This window comes from Aspergillus brasiliensis (genome assembly GCF_001889945.1).
Source record: "Aspergillus brasiliensis CBS 101740 unplaced genomic scaffold ASPBRscaffold_10, whole genome shotgun sequence".
NCBI lineage: Eukaryota > Fungi > Ascomycota > Eurotiomycetes > Eurotiales > Aspergillaceae > Aspergillus > Aspergillus brasiliensis.
This window is the reverse complement of record NW_027137451.1, coordinates 93,956-115,938: the sequence shown is the minus strand read 5'-3', so window position 1 is coordinate 115,938 and position 21,983 is coordinate 93,956. Positions and strand designations below refer to the sequence as shown.

Sequence of the window (21,983 nt, the reverse complement as noted above, 5' to 3'; positions counted from 1 at the left end):
TTTCATACTATTCCTCATATCGTTTTTCGGAGAATTCCTTTTCAGTCTAATAAGTCCTATTTCCTACTCCTCATCCATACTCATACTTAAGCCACCAACCTACCAACCAAAGACAGCAAAACACACCACCTTCCCTCCATAAACACCCAAACTACTATAAAGAAGCTACCTCAAAATGAACGCCGCCTCCCTCGGCGATACCGCCCTGCAAACCTCCGACCCCCAAACAGCCACAATCCACTACACGACCGCCCTCCTCGCCCATCCCCGCTCCCCCAGCTACTTCATCAAGCGGTCCACAGCCTTCTCGCGCCTAAAGCCCACGCCTAACCTCCCCGCCGCCCTCCGCGATGCCGAGTCCGCCGTTCTTCTCGCCCGCGAGCGCGGAAAACGCGAGTTGATTGTCGAAGCGCAGATGCGGAGAGCCATTGTTTTGTTCCTCATGGGGAGGTATATTGCTGCGGAGGGGGTGGTGGGCGTGGTGGAGGGGATGATTGGGTTGAATAAGGATGGTGCTGGTGCTGGTGTGGAGGATAAGGAGGAGAAGGTTAGGAGGGCGATGGGGGGTGCGTCTGCTGGTGGTCCTGGGAAGGGTGTTGAGGCGGAGGTGAGGATTTGGGGAGCAAAGATTAGGGCCAAAGTTCGTGGGTTAGAGGGGAAGGACGGTGACGGTGGGGATGGGGATAAGGTGGAGGAGGTTCCTGTCGGGGTTAGGGTGCCTGATGAGAAGGAGTTGAAGGGCCAGTTGGAGGAGTTGAGAGGAGGAAAGGCTGGTGCTGGTGCTGGTGCTGGTGCTGTTAGTGCAGAGCAGAAGGAAAGTCGGAAGACTGAGGCTAAGGTGGAGGAGAAAGCTGAGGTCAAGGAGACACAGCAGCAGCAGCAGCAGCCGGTCAAGGTCCGTCATGAATGGTACCAGTCTGGCGAGACGGTTGTCGTTACGCTCTACGTGAAAGGCGTTCCCAAGGATAAAGTGACTATTGAGCTGAAAGAAGACTCGGTATGCATCATTCCCTACCTACCTACCTACCTTCCTTCCTTCCTTTCGGGGGGTACTAACCTATACAGACCTCCCTCCAATTCCCCCTCCCCTCTGGCGCCGAATACGACTTTACTCTCGACCCGCTCTTCGCTCTTATCGATCCCTCAGCCTCTAAAGTCTCCGTCTTCTCCACGAAGATAGAAATCTCCCTGCGCAAGAAAACTCCAGGCCAGAAATGGAGCGCACTGGAATCTACCACCGGACCTATCGCATCTACTCCCCAGCCCGCTACAACCACGGCTACACCCACCACCACCACACAAGCACAAGGACCATCATACCCCACCTCTTCCCGCCACGGCGCCAAAGACTGGGACAAGCTCGCCTCAAGCCTAACGCAGAAATCGAAATCCAAGGACAAGAAATCCAAGAGCAGCTCCAAGTCCAAAGATGAACAGGGAGAAGGAGATGATGGAGATGATGGAGAAGCATCCGACGCCGAGTCCATTAACTCCGACTTTGGTGGCGGTGATGCCGTCGACAGCTTCTTCAAGAAACTCTATGCCAACGCGGACCCGGATACCCGTCGCGCTATGGTGAAGAGTTATGTTGAGAGTCAGGGCACTTCATTGAGTACGAATTGGGATGAGGTTGGGCAGGGGCCGGTTAAGGTTAGGCCGCCTAGTGAGTAATCTCTTTCTTTCTATCTTGGTTTCTGGAAGAAAGAAAAAGGGGATGGGTTGAAAGGTGGGAGAAGAAGGGGTGTGCGAATTGCAAGCGTGGAGTTAATGGGTCTACATCCAATGTTGTAAGTGCATGTGGGTGGTGTTCTTAGGTTCTGTGAGTTTCGTTCCTCTCACTTTCTTGCTAGTTATTCGTTTCTTTGTGTGTAGCTCGGCTTAGCTCACTTGTGCTTTGCATATGTAATGGTAATCAGTCTAAATGGCAGACCATGGGTTCAACTTACCTGTAGACTACTAGTAGTACAAAACAGACGTAATGTAGAAGAAGTATACTATAGATAATACTATATACACGAATTCACAACTCCGAGCCAAGACACGCCAAATCAACAAATCAATGAGCAATAATGGGAAATGTAGCAACCTGACCATATAGCAAGTAAGCGCTTTTCTGATGAATAAATCATAATCAGTTTAGCAATCAACCCAATCACTAACACTAACACCAACACCAACACCAACACCTCTTTATGTCTTCCCCCAGACATAACCAATGACAAGAAGAAAAATAAGGAAGAATGCAAGTGTTCTAGCTCGCCTCTGCATCCACATCAACTCCATTCCCATCCTGATACAAGAAAAACTGAATAAAGATACACATATCCAGCAGCAACGTGCCAAAGCTTCCAATCAGCCAGGACAAATTCACCAAGATATACCGACCATATAGCGACGCCAGTTCATCAGACCGACACCGGCCATGATGCGAGCGTTCACAAACAGGCGAATACGCCAGGATGGAAAGTACGTAGGTCAAGTTGCCAATGCAGGCAAAGAGGAAGAAGAGCAGGGATACGCCGTCTGTTGACTTGCGGCGGTAGTTGAGCAGGATCTGTGGGAGACGGGACCCAAGGTATAGGACTGCGCAGAGATAGCCGAAAACTTGGCCTAATGTGTCCATTTTGAGATCATCCGTGCTGTCCTTGTGCTTGTTGTTGTTATTGTTGTCCGACGAGAGTGATGACCGCTGGCTGATGTACCAGCCTAGGATGCCAGCGGCGCAGACGAGGATAATGGCCGATCCGTTGAAGAAAGTGGCTTGGAGCAATGTCAGGGTGCGAGGAGGACGAGGTTCCTTGGTTGGTTCGACGAATGGGGTCGCTGGGGAGAGGTGAGTTCCATCGACGGTCGGGTGAAGGAATGAAGAGGCGGAGTGACGGCGATGGGCGAGCAAGGGCTGGTGATGAGGGGTGATTGTTGCGGATGATGCTGGGCTACGTGTGTCCAGAGGAGCCTGGTAAGAGGCACTGCGTCGTTTGGAGGAAAGCAACGCGGTGTGCTCTGTGGGTTTCCGAGGCACGACAGGAGAGGGAATCTCCGTGTCTTCGTCGTATGCATCTGCAGTGATGGGAGAGGCAGGCCGCGGCGGCGTAGATGGCTCATCGCGTAGGGTGAATCCCCGGTAGTAGAAGCATTGAGCTAGCAGCACCACGTCGGCTAGGGTGTAGTACACCGCGAGAATAATCATGGTCGGCAGGACGCCCTGCAGGACGGCGCCGAGGATGTTGAACACATCGCCGGCAAGCCAGACGATGAGAAAAAGAAGCGAGAGGCCATCAGCTGAGCCGCGACGGAAATTTTCAATAATCTGTGGAGAGAAGACGACAACCCAGCACGCGATTGAGATGGATCTATGTCGGTGGTCAGTATAAACACATCCGATTCTAGCATAGTCTGGCATAACATACCCACAAATGCCACTCAGCGCCTCTAGATCTATATTGCCGGTGACTGCGGGAAACATGTCCGGGCGGTGCGAACGAGAGAGCGATTGGGCAGTTTCCCAATCAATGCTCTACTCTATAATCTAAACAGAAAGAGGCAAGCAAAACCCGGTCGACGGCAAACAAAGACGCGATGCTGGAATGAAGCAGATGGCCGGCGATGACGTTCGCAGAGTCTGCGAAAGGGTGTGTAGATCACGTGGGGCGATCCGGGGTAGCTCCCAGTCTAGGCCAAGAATGGACACTCAGATCGACTTGCTTCCACTTTTCTTCGCTTGGCTGGCGATGCTTTCTTCCTTGTTGTCGAGCACAATTGTATCGTACATTTTGACCCCTTGCCATCTATTACCATCAGATCAAGTAATGCTTCCCCCCTGTACACCTACCATTCATTTCCTATTCGTTGGGACTGCAAATGTCATGTGACCGATTAGTCAAGCCGTGACGTCGGTGATCAACCATCGTTCATCTGAACGAGTCCTCTCGCATCTTCACCATCCCTCAATCATGTGGCTTCAATGACTGCTCCAGCGATCCGGATTCCCTTTACGGGCCCTCTGCCTCCGCCGATTATTGTCCCTCCGTCCGCTCGCACGGTCGCAGGTGCCATTGATGCGCTCTTAAGCTTTCTGACGGCCCCTCCGTCGCCGTATCTGCGCGGTGTTGATGTAGGCAGGCATTCTCAGACAGTGCTCTTGACGGGTGCTGGCATCTCAGTAGCTTCAGGCTTGTCCGATTACCGTGGTGAGAATGGAACATACATCACAAACAAGACGTATCGACCGATCTACTACCACGAGTTCGTCTCTCGCCATGAGTCCCGCAAGCGATACTGGGCGCGAAGCTTCATTGGGTGGCCTGGACTCCTCAAGGCAAAGCCAAATTCGACACATTGGGCTATCAGAGATATTGGTACAAAAGGCTATATTAGTTCAGTGGTGACGCAAAACGTCGACTCCTTCCATTCCGTCGCGCATCCCGAGCTACCAACCCTCGAACTCCACGGCTACTTACGTTCTGCGGTCTGCATCAATTGCCGAAATGAAGTTCCGCGGAACGAGTTCCAGCAATCACTTGAGAGGCTGAACCCCGCCTGGGCAGAGTTCCTCAAGAAAATGGTCGATATTGGCGCGCTGAACGCGGACAACCCCGAGGAACAGAGACGAAGGGGCTTGAAAATCAACCCGGACGGCGATGTAGATTTACCAGAGGCTCCTTATTCGACCTTTCGTTATCCAGCATGTCCGACCTGCTTGGAAAACCCACCTCGACTGCAGGACGGGTCCCAATCCCGGGTGGAGGTAGAGCGCGATGGGGCTTGGCTTCCAAGTTCTACAGCGGGGATTTTGAAACCGGCGGTCATTATGTTTGGAGAGAATATTGATCCAGCTGTCAAGGTGGGTGCAGAAGAGGCCATCGACGATGCGGGCAGACTTCTTGTCCTGGGCAGCAGTCTCGCCACATACTCGGCGTGGCGCCTAGTGGAAAGGGCCTATAAGAGAGGGATGCCGATTGGCATCATCAACATAGGAGGTGTCCGGAACGAGTCGATTCTCTTTAGCAAGGCGGAACAAGAGACGGAGGCCGTATGCCGCCATGTCCGTTGCAGTCTTCCCTCACAGGACATATTAGGTCCTGTGGCAACACAACTGCCTTCACTTACTCATCATTAGTGTATCTGTATAGATTGAAAGAAGATGTGATGTATAGATGACGGTGAGCTGTATGAACCGTTCAGATAAGCATAGTATGTATACAAGCGACAAAAGTCAAAATCCATGCCTGCGTCACCGGAGATGTTGCTATTTCAAGATAGCAGTATCTATCAGATGTAAAACTCTAGTTAGGATAATTATAGAAGTCCAGAACGATTGGCAACGGCGAGTTGGGACAGGCATGGAATAGACGCCGGGGGAAGTGGAGACCAGCACAACAAGACGAGGAGAGTTGAAAGTGATGGCGGGCCAGTCAGCCGCCCGTCCGCCCCTTCGATCCCAGCGCGGGGCTCTGCATTCGCCGGTTCAGATCAGCAATGGTCATGGACGGTCGCGACCGCTCAAAAAGCAAGACATTGCAACCTCCAACCTCCTCCTATCTGGATCTCATCTCTAACCTGGCCTCTCCCAAGACTTTTCTCTTCCATCATCCGCGCTCCACCGCTCGTTCGCATCCAACTCCTCCTGCGCAAAGTAACACCGCCGCACCATCGACCACCATGGACAAGCAGCAGCCCAGCTCTTTCCAGCAGCTGGAAAAGGTGTGTTCGATAATTCCCCTCCTGTGGATTAAGATATATTCAAGTATGGAGGAGAATATTGTGATGCTAACTGCTGAGTCTAGCTCGGAGAGGGCACCTATGCCACCGTACGAACCCCTCCCTCCGCACGGCCGATCCTTCTCCCTCAACCGCATTATATACTGACATCCTCCCGTAGGTCTTCAAGGGACGCAATCGCCAAACGGGCGAGCTGGTCGCCCTGAAAGAGATCCACCTCGATTCCGAAGAGGGAACGCCATCCACTGCCATTCGAGAAATATCGTTGATGAAGGAGCTGAAGCATGAGAGCATCGTCTCGCTCTATGATGTTATTCACACGGAGAACAAACTCATGCTCGTCTTTGAGTACATGGACAAGGATCTGAAGAAGTACATGGATACCCGCGCCGATCGAGGCCAGTTGGACCAAGCCACGATTAAGTCGTTTATGCACCAGCTTCTCAAAGGCATTGCGTTCTGCCACGAGAACCGCGTTCTCCACCGCGATCTGAAGCCTCAAAATCTCCTCATCAACAAAAAGGGACAACTTAAGCTTGGAGATTTCGGTCTAGCCCGTGCCTTTGGCATTCCCGTCAATACTTTCTCCAACGAAGTCGTGACCTTGTGGTACCGTGCCCCAGATGTGCTTCTGGGCAGCCGCACATATAATACGAGCATCGACATCTGGTCGGCTGGATGTATCATGGCGGAACTCTACACTGGCCGTCCTCTATTCCCCGGCACCACCAACGAAGACCAGCTTATTAAAATCTTCCGCCTAATGGGAACACCTTCGGAACGCTCATGGCCCGGCATCTCCCAGCTTCCGGAGTACAAGCCAAACTTCCAGATCTACGCGACGCAAGACCTCAGTCTCATTCTTCCTCAGATTGACCCTCTAGGTCTGGACCTTTTGAACCGGATGCTCCAGCTACGGCCAGAGATGCGCATCAGTGCCCATGACGCCCTGCAGCACCCCTGGTTCCACGATCTCCCGCAATTGCAGGCGCAGTTGCAGCAACAACAGCAGCAACAACAAATGGCCGGGGCGTATGGCGGCATGGTTCCTCCACAGCAAGCATATTGAGATTCCTCCTATCATCCGTTTGTGTTTCATCTTAGTTCGTTTCCTTTATGTACAGCCTGTCGTTTACCTCGACTTTCGTTCATCTGCTTCCTTCGTGGAGGTTTGACGAGCAACGGATTCGGTTTTAGAATGGGGAGAGCGCGGCGTTTGACTCCTGAGAGGACATTCAAATGATTCTTTCTGTTTTCTGTTTTCTTTGCGGTGCATATGGACCAGAGGGCCGATGGCATTTCGTAGATAAACTTGCTCATCATACTTATCGTTCGCTCGCTCATTACCTTACATTGCCATAGTGAGTTACGATTGTAGCAGCAGTTGAGTCTTATAATGTTACCTGCAGATAAATAAATAATTTCTGACGAGCCTTTATCAGTGCTGGAAAGAAGCCCTAACATTTCACCCGACCAAGTGATTACAGTAGATAGTGAATTTCAACTCTTCATGCGGCCCGCACAACCACAACGCACAATAAGAACCAATACTATTCTTTTCAAGCTGATCCCATTACCAGAAATATATGTGTGCCTACAGAGATTACCACTTAAATACTCAAATGCTGCGCTATACGTAAGATATTCCGGTCTTCTACCCGGATCTATATCAATCACGTGATTGATGCCCGCGCGTCTCCCGGCGCGTCTTCCGATCCCATCAATCAGCCATTCTTCCATAACCCAACAACCATACGAACAACAACGACCCAGGAAACGAAACGGACCCAGATTACGAAATATTATACTCTCAATCGAACTCTCCAACCACCTCAAACCCAGAAACCAACGAAAGAAAGAAACCATGTCCACAGAACCCAACTCAGCCCCAACCCAACCATCCCAAAGAGCAGGCGCCTCCCCCTCACCACCCCCTCCCGCGCCGGTCCCCCTAACACCAGGCCCGCGCGCCTCCAAACTCCAAGAAATCTTCGACAAGGCGCTCGCGCGCACGCTGCGCGCAAACTCGTACGCGAATTTCAGCGGGTGTTTTCCGACGCCGGCGAAACATGTACCGGCTAGTTTGGAAAGTGTATGGAGACAGCTGAATGCGAAGTTGGAGGAGAGTGCGAAGGCCGAGTTTGAGGATATTCTGTCTGAGAGGGATGCTGTTAGGCAGTTGAATGAGTTGGATCGGCTGGTTGGGGAGGCGAGGGTTAGGAAGGATAGAGGGTTAGGTGGGGATAGTGTTGCGTATGTTCCTTCTTTTTACCCTTCCCTGTCTTTTTCATGTTGATTGATTGGTGTCGTTGGATTTGAGGGAATTATGGGTGATATGGATGGCTAATTGATCTGCTGCTTGGTAGGCCGCATACGTTGAGTCCGGAGGAATTGTATAGAGCGCATCTGTTGCCGCAATTGATGGAGACGCAGGCGGATTTGGATGCGAAGATTAATTCGGTGCAAAACCAGAACGTGGAGTTGGCTGGGAAGGTCCAGGCGCAGAGATCCGAGATTGAGAGTTTGTTGTCCGGCTTGGAGGCTGTGGTTGCTGATTTGGAGGGTGCTGCGGCCGCGACGACAAAGTTTACGAGTGAGCGTCAGCTTCGACAAGAAGCTGCGCAGATGGATGGAGAGGTTAAGGCTAGATCCGAGATCTGATCTGGTGGATTGGAATATATAACCTACGATGGCGGGGACAGGCTTCCCTGTCAACGTTTGAATGGGTCGGGGTATAGTATGACTACGACAACAAAACCTCCATATCGCCGGGACCCATCCATCCTTCTTCGACCACATCCTCCGCAACGATCATCAGCTCCTTGGGCGCAGATTTCCGAAGCTGCTGGAGTTTGTCCTTTTGGCCTCCCAGTGCAGCAGCAATTGCTTCCTTGCAGGTTCCGTCCCGTTCCTCGTCCGCAGCCCCGTCTCTCCTTGCCAAGGCTGCTGCACCGCGGTAATAGGTCTGGGCGTTGCGCAGCAGGGTGGCTGCGTTGTCTCGGGCCATGTTATAGTCCCATGGAGCCAAGCCAAGCCTCCACCTACCCATCTCCACGTCTCCCCTTGCCAAATGAATCTTTGGCAAGTTTTCAGCAGTGGGGAGTTTGGACGCTTTGGTCAATGCGTCCAAGGCAGCGGACAGTGATTGCCAGCGAAGGGACAGAGCTTTTCCAAAGGCCTCCGGCTCGTACGGAGGGAGATCTGTGAGCGCCGTATTGAAGGACGCGAGCGCGTCAGCTTTGCTGCAAAGCCCATCCGGGTCGTTGGAAAGATCCAGATCGGGGCCGAAAGCTCGCGAAACTTCCGCGGAGTAGGTTTCAACTTCGGTCCGTCCGCTTCTATACAGGACCTCATTCAAGGAACAGGCGAACTTGGCACGAGCCAGAGTCGCCTCGTAGTGCCTGTTTGACCCATCGACATATGCTGAGATTCGTTTCTGCAGCTGCTCTGATGAATACTCTTCTACCCAAGTGACTCCTACCTCGGGGTTGAACGTGAGCAGGTTACAAAGGCTTGTGATGGCATCCAGTTGTGCCACAGCTGTGTCGACGAGTGTGTCCTTGGTCACGGGCTCAACAATAGCAGCCCATTGTTCTTGCTGGTCTGAAGATTTCGACTCATCTGCGGGTGGCAGATCTGGCGGTGTATCTTGCATCTGAGTTTCAGCGGGGCCCGTTTCGCCGGCCGTCATCTGGCTGATCTGTTCCTGCATTTCAGTGTACTTAAGCTCCTGTACGGTAAGGCACCTCTGGAAGAGTTCTATGGCATCTTGCAAGAGCTTCACTGCCTGAGAGAGTCGGTCATCTGATGGGCGTTTGGATTCGGTCAAAGCCTCGGCAATGCTGGTGAGTACTTGGGCTGTGTTGAAAAGCGCGTCTGCATTGTCCTGCTCCAGGTCGAGCGCTGCTCTATGAGAATCAAGCGCTACTCGCAAGGCGTCCAGTAGCGGTGCAGACAGCTGAGCAGCTAGTTTGGGATGCTGCGTGATCTCGTATTGAACTCTCGCTCTATTAGACGTCAGTAAATAAGGTTACTGATGGAAGCATACGCACGGAGTAAATACCGCAGCAATGGATTTGATTGATATGTGACGTACTTGTTATATGCTAGATCAAAAGCATTGGGGTGTTTGCTCAAGCCCTCGTCGTAGGTGTTGATGGCGCGCATGAAGAAGCGCAGGGACTTGGCTGCATCTCCGGCGCGCCATTTCTCTCCGGCTTCTTCCTGTTCAACACCGACTGGGCCATCTTGGTTAGCTATGTGGCAACCGATAACATGAATTTGATCAAGTGATTTTATTCAATTCTGGTGCTGGGTGTCTCACGAGCTAGATATTCATCTGCAGTTTCTGGGGCCTAGGCGGTAGAGTTAGAAGGACAAGACTCGTGGTCGAAGGGTCAATTAAGCATACCCGCTGCGTTGCCTTTTTCTTATTGGACTTGGATTCCTTGAGGAAAGACTTTGGCTTCGGCATTTTCAGCGCTCAGACGCGACCAGAATTTTTCGCGAGATCAATGCGTCGGAGCAAGAAGTATGAAAATACAGTAGCAGCTAGCTCCAAAAAGCATCGAATCAAGGGAAGCTGCAGAGTTACCCTGGATATGATGACGTCCTGCGATGTTTTTTTCGACTCGTCCGATGAATCGAGGGGTAGCTCCATAATGCCGGCGTTACGGAGATACCGCCTTAGTTCCCGCTTCGAGATTAGTAGGGGGTTCATAGTAGCAGTCAGTAATCCTCGTATAAATATAGTACTTTGACAGATTGAAGGTAGATTAAGTGGCTTTACTCCGGAGTAGAGTCATCTAGATAAGATGAGCTTCTATCTACTATCTAGCTATCAGAACTATAAACCAACGGTCTTATCAACTGAAACTATTGGCGGTCAGCACCCTAGTGGACGGCCCTAAACGGAAATCCGCCATCGGAGAAGCACTCCCGCTCCATGCAAGTCAAGTCAGATCATCCCCTCCAGTACATTGATAGTGTGCAAGCAATCCGGTACTTGTGGCCAAACAAGAAGTGATGTTCGTCTTTTCCCTTCAACAACCGGCAGCGGTGTCGTGCATATTGAAGATCTTCAGACGGGACGGAGCAATCAATCACACATACATATCTTACGACATTGATTGCAGTCTTACAAGCTAGTTTCCTTACCATCTTGACAAGAAAAGCATGTGTCACATGCTCTTGCATTCCAACCACTATTGAATCTGCACGGAAGAGACCGGAGAGTGTAACTAGGGAAGGTTTGCTGGGGTTTGGTACCAAGGAATGGGGGCTGCTGGTGGATGAAGATGCAGAGAAAGGAGGGAGGAGCTGCTGCTGCTGCTGCTGCCATCGTCAAATCCCGCGTGGCTGCCCACTTGCCCGCACGTGGCGGGCCTGGCCGGAAAGGGCCTGAACGCTCATTTAGTGATCGAGTTAGTTTTCATCACTAATTGAAGTCAACAGTTCTAGTGGTGGAATTCCCACTGTTTTAACTATTGACTAGTGTTATATAGATATAGCTAGGGTACCACCTGTGGCATTGTAAGAGACTTTGTTCATTCAGTCTGAAAAATGAATCAAAATATTGTGCAGGATACTCAAAGAAAAAGCAAGTCATTAGTTTGCATGCCTGAACCTGGCGCTTCTCTACTAGAACTACCGAGAGTGTTTTACGTGCCTGAATAGGGGCAGCTGGTATGGTATGATGCATCCACTCCGTTTGGTCTGTTCCTTTCCAGCCAGCCGATCGCCAATTCCCTCAAGTATACTCCGTAATTTCGAGTGCATGACGATCAATCCGTCGGGCGCGCAAGCATCCCTGTTTGGTGATGGCGCTCGTGTCTGCCGCCGACGTCCCAACATAGTCCGGTGTCTCAGGCTGCCTGTGATGGTTTAGCCGGGCTCCAAATGGGTCGCATACCCATCTCTTGTCCCTACCGACTACTGCACTACTGGAGAAACAAAAGATACAGGCTTGTAACCATACTACACCACTATCAACGCTATCTCTTGAGCCAGATTAACTGGTTTCCCTACATCCACAAACTGCTCCCACAAGATAAATACAACGGGCAAAGGAGGGGGACCTGAGGAAAGAATCAGGTCAGGACAGGAAAACCTTAAACGCCGTCAAACGACAAACTCCCCTCCAATCCTTTCCGACCGTCGACGAGGAGAGGAAGAAGATTTTATCAGCATTGCGTTTTGGCGCCTGCCGGCGACCCACCCCATCCGCCTCCTTCGCCCCCGGCCTCTCCTGAGTTGAATGCATGGCACGGCTGCGCGCAGGCCTACACTCTCATCAACGACCTCGTTCTTGCTCTTACTCTTCCTCCTCTCTTGATACTATTGCCCACGTCAGATATCCCCTCTGACATTGTACTGATCGCATAGAGACCCTGGAAGGAATTGAACGCTTCAAGGTGAGGACCCCTCTTCTCTCCAGTCCTGCTGATCCCGGCTCAATCAAGTGTCTTGAATCACTCGGGATCACTCTTCCAATCCAGAAAAAAAACTCTCCCGATCAGTTATTGATTCCTTGCCTGCCCTTTATTCCCTCCTTTATTTTCTCGACTTTGGACTTCTCGTCTGCTTGTCCCAGATCTCGTGTCCTTTTCGTGTTGCTGCAATTGTTCTTTTGATGTCCGCGCCTCTCTTTAAGTTCTCAGCTTGCTGACTGGGGTACATTCATATCTTACAGGTTACGTACGGTCTTCCCCGAAGCCTCGCAGCCTTTGTTGTTCCACTATTCTGCACACGCTTTGAACTGCACGGGATATACGACCCACCTCATCCTACACCGTCCTGATCATGGCTAGACACACATCGCTTGAATCTGAGAGACCCATCATGGCCCAGTCGGTAAGTCAACTTGGACTACGTATCCACGCACACTTATTGCCGTTGCAATTCCGTCTGATTTGATCATAGGCGCGTACCTCCAAGCGATTCTCGACTGTCAGCGAAGCGCCTACGGTCGCTTCGTCGGAAACTACCTTCGCAGGTCTGCCTGCTGGAGACCCCAGACTAGCCGATTTCCACAATCTCCGCGACGGGCTGGAGCGCCTGGAAAATAAGCCCCTCCTGAAGCAGCGCTTCGTTCCCACCCCGGAGAAGACCGACAACTTGAGCAAGTTGGCATTGGGTGCCAAGGTGGAACGCGCCCTTGGACGTCGGATGACCAGCCAGGACGCTGTCATGCGAGAACCCGTGCTGAACGAAAAGGCGGCGGTGGAAGCCCCGTGAGTTGTTGCAGACGTGTCGTGTGGTGTTGACCGAAAGTTGCATTTTGATACCTTGATTGGCATTTTTGCTCCCTGTCCCCATGGCCGCCTGGGCCACGGCTGTTCTAATGTTGCATGTTTTCCCGGCTTGCCAGATCTCCCCCTGCGGCGGGTTCTATGACCGAGTTCGATACCCGTCTTGATGAGAAGCTTATCTTTACCTGTCTATCATACCCCCTCTTCTGAGCCAGCTATCCACGTTTGATTTGATGCAATTCCGCTGCGTTTACCAACCCTAATCTACTGTCTGATAGCCGTTTGCTTGTTTGATTACTGGGATAATTCTGTGATGTTTGTTGGGGAGTGTGGTACTGTGTCAGTTTCGTTCTGCTTTGTGACAAAGGAGCACGCCGATGTGCCAGTGACCTATGTTGTACACAGCTATAGACTTTGTAGTGTCTATATCCCTAAATAGGAACGATCAAGCATCCAAACCCCGATACATACAATGAAAAGGTTGGCGAGGGTATGTTTTACATACAGGCGGTGCGCCCCAAATGGTGGTAGAACAAGCTATCAGCCGAGGGTCCAGCATATCGCCAATGAACGGGCCTGTTCTTGGGGCTTGAATCCACCGCATGCTGATATCATGGATGGCAAATGGACTGGCCTACCGCATTGTTTCACTGCGTCATCAACACAGACCCGACAGTGATCTCGTTTACAGTGTGTACTACTACCAAGTGCCAGCCTCAATAAGTTCTTGTAGATCCAGTCTCATTTTCTGTAAATATAATCCCCTGAGTAATTAGCCCCATTCAGCTCCAGTATTGCCACCACCGTTATCACATTCTATCACTGATGGCGGTGGTTCAGTCGATCGACCAGATGCGCCCGTGAATCATAATGACCCGAAGCAGTAGGCGGTAAATCCGGGACCAAGCGCGACATGTCCTGAAGAGGACTAGCGCCGGGCACTTCTGGGTTCGGCGCTGGATTTTACACCAGCAAAAACGAACGGCTTGACTGGCCTTGACCTCAAAGTCGGCTTTCTGCGCTGCTGCTCTCAGCAACCTCTCGTGTCTCTCCGTCCACCCTGTTACTACCTACTAGCTGTACTTACCACACTCCCCAAACTTAACTTCCCTCACCACACTTCTTCATCCACACACACAACATCACCCCTCCTCTACACATACCCAATCACCCCATCTTCCTCTTCATCTTTCCTTGCAATTCTCATCCTCAGCCAGTTTCCTATCAGGTTCCACCTCTTTGCCTATTAAATCAAGCTCCGCCGCTCTTCTGCCCGTGCTTTTTCCCTCCCGAATCTGTTGCCTCGGGCTTTTCCTCGCACACTCAATTCCCGAATCGCACAAGGTTCTTTCTGTTAATTCACCTCCACGACTTCGACGCGCCACCCTTCTACCTTTCATTGATCTTTTCTTTTCTTTCTGATTCACCTCATTGCGCCTTCAGGGAGCAATTTGTCCGCCCATTTTACGTTGTAAGTCCCCTATTTTTTCACCTGCAATCGTGGCCCCGAATTCTCAGCCATGGCCCATATACGTCCAAGCTTCAAAAGCACTGACAAATACCAGTATCGGGGAATATTTCTTACTAGATTTTTTTCCCTTACCCTCGCCGCATCAAGTCTCGCATCGTATCCAGCATATTCTTTGCTTGGCCCGTCTCTCTTAGACTTTTCTCTTTCTTTTTCTCGAACCTCCAAGTTTCATTCATTCCACAATGGCCGACACGACTCAGGCTCCTATCAACGGCGGCTACCCTGCGCAACACGCTTACCCCGACTCCTTCAACCACGCCCCCGCAAATGTCAACAGCGCGGCCAGCTTCCAGCCTGCGCCCTCCTCCACTCCCTCGAACGCCCCCGCAAATGACCAGAAGAATGGTATTTCGAAGGATGAGGTTGGCTGGTACTTTGTGGAGCAGTACTATACCAACATGAGCCGTAGTCCGGAAAAGCTTCACCTCTTCTACTCCCGGCGTTCTCAGCTCGTTTTTGGCACCGAAGCTGAAACCGTTCAGGTCGCTGTGGGCCAGAAGGTGCGTCGACGTCTCGACTCCATGGGATGGGTTCCTGTCCAGTAACATTTGATTCGCTGACATCGTCGTCACAGGCTATCAATGATAAGATCAAGCAGCTTGACTTCCAAGACTGCAAGGTCCGTGTTTTGAACGTCGACTCCCAGGCCTCATTCGATAACATCCTGATCTCTGTGATCGGCGAGATCTCGAACCGGTCCGAGCCCTCCCGCAAGTTCGTGCAGACTTTCGTGCTGGCGGAACAGCCTAACGGTTACTATGTCCTCAACGATATCTTCCGGTATCTCGTCGATGAGGAGGAGATTGAGCAAGAAGAAGCTGCCCCTGCTGCTCCGGTTGAGGAGCCGGCTGCTGAAGAGCCCGCACAGCCTGTGGCTGAGACTGTCCCGGAGCCCGAGAAGGCCCAGGTAGACAGTGAGCCTGCCGTGGCTAAGGTCGACGAGAAGCTCGAGGAGGCCGAGCAGACTGCTGAGGCTGAGCCCGTTGAGGAGGCTGCTCCCCAGACCAATGGGACCGCCGCTCAGGAGACTCCTGTCGAAGCTGCACCGGAAGCTGCTGCCCCGGTTGAGCCTGAGGCCCCCAAGGCTGAGAAGCCCGCCACTCCCGAGCCCACCCCTGTGCCCGAGCAGAAGGAAGCTCCTGCTCCGGTCAAGGAGAGCGCTCCCGCTAAGGCGCTCCCCAAGACTTGGGCCAACATTGCCTCCAAGTCTGGTGCCACGGCCCCTGTTGTTCCCGCTGTCCCCGTTGCTCCGGTAAAGCCTGCTCCCGCTGCCAGCTCTGCTCAGTCCACGGCTCCCGCCCCCGCCGCTCCTCCTGCTCCCGCGGCCCCTGCTGCTCCCGCCCCAGAAGCCGCGCCCAGCCAGCCTTCCTCGACTGACGGTTCTGGCTGGCAGACTGCGGGCCATGATCACAAGAAGACCCAGTCCCGTGCGGGTGAGGAGAACGTTCTCGCTTACATCAAGAATGTCACCGAGAAGGTTGATGCGACCTTGCTCAAGCAGACCCTGTCTCGCTTTGGCAAGCTGAAGCACTTTGATGTGAGCCGTGCTAAGGTATGTCGCCTCTTAATGCACCCATGGTTTGGATCAGGGAAGGAAAAGCTGACTTTTGTATCTAGAATTGCGCCTTTGTTGAATTCGGTGATGCCGCTGGCTATGCCGCCGCTGTTGCTGCCAACCCCCACCAGATTGGAAGCGAGCAGATCTACGTGGAGGAGCGTCGTCCTCGTACCAATGCCTTCGGTAACGGTAGCTACGGTGCGGGCCGCGGTGGCGCCGGCCGTGGTCGTGGTGACCGTGCGGGCAGCCAGGGTCGGGGAGGCTTCCAGCGCGATGGTCGCGGAGGCTTTGCTCCCCGTGGCCGTGGCGGCAACGTCAACGCCAAGGGTCGCAACCAGGCCCAGGCTGCTTAAGAGCTTTCCCAAACAAAAGTACTTCTGACGTCTAACGAAGAACGATGAGCGAGCGTAAGCGGTGGTCATATCAGTGGGCCTTGACCGCTTCGTTCTTTTCCAATTCTTTCTTTTTTTTTATCCCCCTTAACAAAGCCTTATATGATTTCTTAGCCCTTCCTCCTGGCTTGAGACGGTATACGGGTTTAGATGCTCACGGCGATCCAGGACATGTATTACTCCCCCCCTTTACTGATAATGACATGTGTTATGTGGCCCTCCTCTGTCACAGTGCATATTAGCGGTTGGAAAAGTTTTCTTATCATCTTCTCACTGGGCTCTGCTTGGTCGTCATCATGACTTTGGTTTCCTCTTCCTGTGTTGCCATGACTACTTTTTTATCTCTTTCCACCTCTTTGATGGCTCCTTATCTTCTTAGCATAGCGAGCTGAATGCCCATATTTCTTTCCACCATATCTCTTGCTTTTGTTCACCCATCTTCTTCTTTTCTCCACCATGTTGACGACCGTCGCAATCCATCTCTGGTTTCTCAGTCCTGGCTCCTGCTTAGTTACCCTTCTTTCTCTGGCTTCTGGTTCATTGTTTCTTTTTTTTTTTTTTCGGCCTCGTCATGTTTGAGGAGTGTAAATGAATGGCTTCTTGCTTGAATGCTTCTTCCTTACTACGTCTCCTTATGTCATGTGCCATGCTTTTTGGGAGATGAGCTCCCTCGGGGCGAGGGCTACATGTAGGGCGATGGCTCGCGGGCGGCGTTGGCTCGGAAGTATGTTGCTAATTGTGCAACCACCAATGGAGCAAAACGGAGATAAAAGGGGAAAAAAGAGATTGAAGACAACTACAGAAAACAATCAAACACAGAAATTTCGCTAATCAGTGATCCCTTCTATTCTCTGAAGTAATGGACCGTAAACAAGGAGCGATAAAGGGTGCTCAAGGTCCCCAGCTGGCCGAAGTAGCGTAGACGGGGCATGCATGCAAGGTTGGAGGCCCAAGTGAATCACGTCAGTCTTTTAGTTACGGGGCTATCCAATTGAGGTTCCTGTAATGAATCTCCAAGTTGATGGACCATTCCAGAAACAACCGGAGACATCAAGGGGAGGCAAGCTCACTAGGAGCAACTATGGAGACAGTAACTACGTAGATACCTCGGAATTACTGCATGGGTATCTTCTTGACGGCATGCCTGGCAGGGAGCAACAAAACAACTTGAAGTACGTAGTGATACTGTGATACATCCAGTGAAGTAGTACTTCAAATGGTAGCCGTGGTAACACCGTAACTGATGGAAAGGGCACAAAGCGGTCAGAGTGACAGCAAGACTGGATTGGCTGGGGAACCCGTGAATGGAGGGGGTGGAAGCGGAACGTTCTAGATAGTGAGCCTCAGGCAGCCAGATCTGGCCCCGGAAGTTATCGCCATCAGGGAAAAGGAACCATGAAGAACATCTGGGGCAAGTCCCCCTGGCCATCGGATCGGGGCAATTCCAGGGCTACAGTACCAAGTCACACGGAGCATAACCATTGGGGCTGGCAGACGCCGAAGAAAGGGGAGAGACAGGGCCGGTTAGTGCCTGGAAAGGTGCGGGCAGAAGCATCTAGATCCCGCAGCTGGAAGGCGCTGGAACATCCTTGGGACTCCGGGAGGACTGCGTCGACCGTCAGAGGAGCAGCGTGGAATCGGTGGAAGTTGCTGGATCGCCGTAGAAACGCCGCACCGAAATTTTGTGACGGTCCGCCCAAAGAACATTAAGGTCCCGCCCCGTCGCCTTTTCCCTTCTGTTCGACAGCTTTTTTTTCCAAACTCTTCTTTCCTCTCCTCCTTCTCTAATCAATCTTCCCTCTACTCTCTCCATCTCCCTTTTCATTCCTGTCACCTCGTGGGCAGTTCTTTTCTTATCTCCTATCCTCCCGCTACTTGTGTTCGTGATTCCTCCATTCCCCTCCCATCCAACTCCCACCTTCAATCCGTTTTAGGTCAGTATACACTAGTTCGTTCAATTCTCCCCACCTGGAGCTCTGACTCAGCCACTACCGTTTGCGTGTAAACCTGGCTCGCGGGAGGCAAGACCAGATTTCTAGAAATTTCTGCCCTTTCTTGCCTTCCCTCTTTGTCAACAAATATAAAGAGTTTCCCAATTCCCTTTTCCTCTTCAACTTTTCCTTCTCCACTTCAGACATCATCTGGAGGAGCTTGCTGTTTCGCTTCTTCTCAAACCGTACCCTCTTTTTATACTGACATCTCCTACCCCTCCTTCAGAAACCAGTTTCTCCTCACTACCGTCACCATGTCCGCCGAGACTTTCGAGTTCCAGGCTGAGATCTCTCAGCTCCTCTCTCTCATCATCAACACTGTCTACTCCAACAAGGAAATTTTCCTGCGTGAGCTGATCTCCAACGCCTCCGATGCTCTGGACAAGATTCGCTATGAGTCCCTGTCCGACCCCTCCAAGCTCGACTCGGGCAAGGATCTCCGCATCGACCTGATCCCCAACAAGGAGGCCAAGACCCTCACCATCCGTGATACCGGTATCGGTATGACCAAGGCTGTAAGTTTTCATCGCTCCCTGCGCTCTCTCTACAATGGTTTCTGACATTTTGGGCTTTTTTAGGACCTCATCAACAACCTCGGTACCATTGCTCGCTCTGGTACCAAGCAGTTCATGGAGGCTCTCTCCGCTGGTGCTGATATCTCCATGATCGGTCAGTTCGGTGTTGGTTTCTACTCTGCTTACCTTGTGGCCGACCGTGTCACCGTCATCTCCAAGCACAACGATGACGAGCAGTACATCTGGGAGTCCGCTGCCGGTGGTACCTTCACCCTCACCCAGGACACCGAGGGTGAGCAGCTTGGCCGTGGTACCAAGATCATCCTCCACCTGAAGGATGAGCAGACCGACTACCTCAACGAGAGCCGCGTCAAGGAGGTTGTCCGCAAGCACTCCGAGTTCATCTCCTACCCCATCTACCTCCACGTCCTGAAGGAGACCGAGAAGGAGGTCCCCGATGAGGAGGCTGAGACCAAGGAGGAGGAAGAGGGTGACGAGAAGAAGCCCAAGATCGAGGAGGTTGATGAGGAAGAGGAGAAGAAGGAGAAGAAGACCAAGACCGTCAAGGAGAGCAAGATCGAGGAGGAGGAGCTTAACAAGACCAAGCCCATCTGGACTCGTAACCCCGCCGACATCACCCAGGAGGAGTACGCTGCTTTCTACAAGTCCCTCTCCAACGACTGGGAGGACCACTTGGCTGTCAAGCACTTCTCCGTCGAGGGTCAGCTCGAGTTCCGTGCCATCCTCTACGTCCCCAAGCGTGCTCCCTTCGACCTGTTCGAGTCTAAGAAGACCAAGAACAACATCAAGCTCTACGTCCGCCGTGTCTTCATCACTGATGATGCCACTGACCTCATCCCCGAGTGGCTCAGCTTCGTCAAGGGTGTTGTCGACTCTGAGGACCTTCCTCTCAACCTGTCCCGTGAGACCCTCCAGCAGAACAAGATCATGAAGGTCATCAAGAAGAACATCGTCAAGAAGACCCTTGAGCTCTTCACCGAGATTGCTGAGGACCGCGAGCAGTTCGACAAGTTCTACTCTGCCTTCAGCAAGAACATCAAGCTCGGTATCCACGAGGACGCCCAGAACCGTCCCACTCTGGCCAAGCTCCTCCGCTACCAGTCCACCAAGTCTGGTGATGAGGCTACTTCCCTCGCCGACTACGTCACCCGTATGCCCGAGCACCAGAAGCAGATCTACTACATCACCGGCGAGTCCATCAAGGCTGTTGCCAAGTCTCCCTTCCTGGACAGCCTCAAGCAGAAGAACTTCGAGGTTCTGTTCCTGGTTGACCCCATTGACGAGTACGCCTTCACTCAGCTGAAGGAGTTCGATGGCAAGAAGCTGGTCGACATCACCAAGGACTTCGAGCTTGAGGAGTCCGAGGAGGAGAAGGCCGAGCGCGAGAAGGAGGAGAAGGAGTTCGAGGGTCTCGCCAAGAGCCTCAAGAACATCCTCGGCGACAAGGTCGAGAAGGTCGTTGTCTCCCACAAGCTCGTTGGCTCTCCTTGCGCCATCCGTACCGGCCAGTTCGGTTGGTCCGCTAACATGGAGCGTATCATGAAGGCCCAGGCCCTCCGTGACACCTCCATGAGCTCTTACATGTCCTCCAAGAAGACTTTCGAGATCTCTCCCAAGTCTTCTATCATCAAGGAGCTCCGCAAGAAGGTTGAGGCCGATGGCGAGGGTGACCGTACCGTCAAGTCCATCACTCAGCTGCTCTTCGAGACCTCCCTCCTGGTCTCTGGTTTCACCATTGAGGAGCCCGCCAGCTTCGCTGAGCGCATCCACAAGCTCGTCTCTCTTGGTCTGAACATCGATGAGGAGGCTGAGACCACCGAGGAGAAGGCTGCTGAGGAGGCTGCCCCTGCCGCCGCTGCCGCCGAGAGCTCCATGGAGGAGGTTGACTAAATGTTGACCGCATGATGTCACGATCTTCTTTTCGAGCAAAATGGGAATGAGATGTAACTGATTTATTTTTTTTTCATGACCCGGAAACTGTTCCAGCGGTATTTGCATCAGGGATCTAAATATTCACTGAACGATATTGCGATTAATAATCGGAACGGCAAAGGACGGTTTTCCTTTGTTTCTTTTTCTTTTTTTCTATTATTGAATTACGAATTCTACCCTTTTTTTCGGCGTTTTGAGCGTTTACTACCCCCAACCTAAATACATTCCGTCTGATACGCTTGTGATGTCAGTACGGTAGATTTATTTCGAGAAATAAAAGCTTTCTCCGTTCAACCTATTGCTCTCAGCACTTAGAAGGCCGTAGTATAGCGTAGCAATAGTAAAATTCGACTTGGCTAGACAAAACCGATCAGCTAGACGCAATCTTACTTCCCGAAGCCCAGAATAAGACAAACAAACACTTGTCGTCGACTCTCTTTCTCCATTTTTGCTTCCTTTTTCTCCTTCCCATTACATACCTATGTAGATACCAAGCAACGAACTTTGATTACAGCTAAGTTATCTGGATCAATCTTTCAACGGATGATGATGACATGACACTACGTTCATAACCATACATCGACCATATCTAGAATAGGCATCTATCTACTTCTCGAAGAAACTAAATAGGGGGGGGGGGGGGTAAGAAAGAGGTCCAACATCCATCAATTAGTCAGTCAGGTCAGCTCAGGTTCGCTGCCAATAAACAGACTACTTACTAACTACTATACTATTATACTACTAAGTAGCTTGCTACTAGTAGTAGTAGTAGTAGTAGTAGTAGTAGTTACTATCGGCAAGTAGTGAGTGAACAGTACAGTTAAGTAAGGTAATTCAAGAGGGAGGGAGAGGGAAAGAACCAAGTACTAAGTGAGCAATGAAGTAAGGAAAAGTAAGGAATAATGTTAAACTACGGTCAGAGTCCAAGGATATGTATGTAGTATATAGGAAGTAAGTAGTAAACTAAGTAGTGACTACTTTTGAGTCATGAGTTCTCAGATAGCAATGTTATTTACTAACTACTGAACTACTAGCTATGAGGTTTACATATAAATTACTATGAGGGAATTCA

At 51.6% G+C, this 21,983-nt stretch overlaps 9 protein-coding genes across 9 annotated transcripts; 7 read left to right on the top strand and 2 right to left on the bottom strand.

Moving 5' to 3' along the window:
- Positions 1 to 175: 175 nt before the first annotated feature.
- On the top strand, positions 176 to 1,671 carry ASPBRDRAFT_130567 (co-chaperone SGT1; the record flags this gene model as incomplete). Its single annotated transcript, XM_067618236.1, has 2 exons — positions 176 to 997; positions 1,066 to 1,671. The coding sequence occupies 2 exons, from the start codon at positions 176 to 178 to the stop codon at positions 1,669 to 1,671; spliced, it is 1,428 nt and encodes a 475-aa protein (XP_067476559.1).
- Positions 1,672 to 2,251: 580 nt separating this feature from the next.
- On the bottom strand, positions 2,252 to 3,466 carry ASPBRDRAFT_57002 (uncharacterized protein; the record flags this gene model as incomplete). The annotated part of the gene is made up of 2 exons (XM_067627668.1): positions 2,252 to 3,353; positions 3,411 to 3,466. 2 exons carry the CDS (start codon positions 3,464 to 3,466, stop codon positions 2,252 to 2,254), a joined length of 1,158 nt encoding a protein of 385 aa, XP_067476558.1.
- A 498-nt stretch (positions 3,467 to 3,964) lies between these two features.
- On the top strand, positions 3,965 to 5,119 carry ASPBRDRAFT_131151 (putative SIR2 family histone deacetylase; the record flags this gene model as incomplete). The annotated part of the gene is made up of 1 exon (XM_067618304.1): positions 3,965 to 5,119. One exon carries the CDS (start codon positions 3,965 to 3,967, stop codon positions 5,117 to 5,119), a length of 1,155 nt encoding a protein of 384 aa, XP_067476557.1.
- Positions 5,120 to 5,558: 439 nt separating this feature from the next.
- On the top strand, positions 5,559 to 7,178 carry ASPBRDRAFT_45613 (cyclin-dependent serine/threonine-protein kinase phoA). Its single transcript, XM_067625455.1, has 3 exons — positions 5,559 to 5,703; positions 5,787 to 5,810; positions 5,882 to 7,178. The coding sequence occupies exons 1-3, from the start codon at positions 5,662 to 5,664 to the stop codon at positions 6,788 to 6,790; spliced, it is 975 nt and encodes a 324-aa protein (XP_067476556.1). The 5' UTR covers positions 5,559 to 5,661; the 3' UTR covers positions 6,791 to 7,178.
- Positions 7,179 to 7,585: 407 nt separating this feature from the next.
- Positions 7,586 to 8,382, top strand: ASPBRDRAFT_32166 (PMF1/NNF1 family protein; the record flags this gene model as incomplete). Its single annotated transcript, XM_067622987.1, has 2 exons — positions 7,586 to 7,974; positions 8,088 to 8,382. The coding sequence occupies 2 exons, from the start codon at positions 7,586 to 7,588 to the stop codon at positions 8,380 to 8,382; spliced, it is 684 nt and encodes a 227-aa protein (XP_067476555.1).
- An 82-nt stretch (positions 8,383 to 8,464) lies between these two features.
- ASPBRDRAFT_130913 (uncharacterized protein) lies at positions 8,465 to 10,195 on the bottom strand (the record flags this gene model as incomplete). The annotated part of the gene is made up of 4 exons (XM_067618273.1): positions 8,465 to 9,728; positions 9,818 to 9,959; positions 10,046 to 10,076; positions 10,133 to 10,195. 4 exons carry the CDS (start codon positions 10,193 to 10,195, stop codon positions 8,465 to 8,467), a joined length of 1,500 nt encoding a protein of 499 aa, XP_067476554.1.
- A 2,327-nt stretch (positions 10,196 to 12,522) lies between these two features.
- Positions 12,523 to 12,957, top strand: ASPBRDRAFT_130931 (uncharacterized protein; the record flags this gene model as incomplete). The annotated part of the gene is made up of 2 exons (XM_067618276.1): positions 12,523 to 12,573; positions 12,643 to 12,957. The coding sequence occupies 2 exons, from the start codon at positions 12,523 to 12,525 to the stop codon at positions 12,955 to 12,957; spliced, it is 366 nt and encodes a 121-aa protein (XP_067476553.1).
- A 1,727-nt stretch (positions 12,958 to 14,684) lies between these two features.
- ASPBRDRAFT_130826 (NTF2 and RRM domain protein) lies at positions 14,685 to 16,413 on the top strand (the record flags this gene model as incomplete). The annotated part of the gene is made up of 3 exons (XM_067618262.1): positions 14,685 to 15,002; positions 15,077 to 16,054; positions 16,120 to 16,413. 3 exons carry the CDS (start codon positions 14,685 to 14,687, stop codon positions 16,411 to 16,413), a joined length of 1,590 nt encoding a protein of 529 aa, XP_067476552.1.
- Positions 16,414 to 18,697: 2,284 nt separating this feature from the next.
- Positions 18,698 to 20,869, top strand: hsp90 (chaperone Hsp90; the record flags this gene model as incomplete). Its single annotated transcript, XM_067618330.1, has 2 exons — positions 18,698 to 18,958; positions 19,022 to 20,869. 2 exons carry the CDS (start codon positions 18,698 to 18,700, stop codon positions 20,867 to 20,869), a joined length of 2,109 nt encoding a protein of 702 aa, XP_067476551.1.
- Between the last annotated feature and the right edge of the window lie 1,114 nt (positions 20,870 to 21,983).

What these genes read in the sequence shown, in the direction of transcription:
- ASPBRDRAFT_45613 (XM_067625455.1), top strand. Translation starts at nt 5,662, where the DNA reads ATGGACAAGCAGCAGCCCAGCTCTTTCCAGCAGCTGGAAAAG. An exon ending in CTTTCCAGCAGCTGGAAAAG is followed by an intron (nt 5,704 to 5,786) that starts GTGTGTTCGATA and finishes TGCTGAGTCTAG; the next exon opens with CTCGGAGAGGGCACCTATGC. An exon ending in GAGAGGGCACCTATGCCACC is followed by an intron (nt 5,811 to 5,881) that starts GTACGAACCCCT and finishes ATCCTCCCGTAG; the next exon opens with GTCTTCAAGGGACGCAATCG.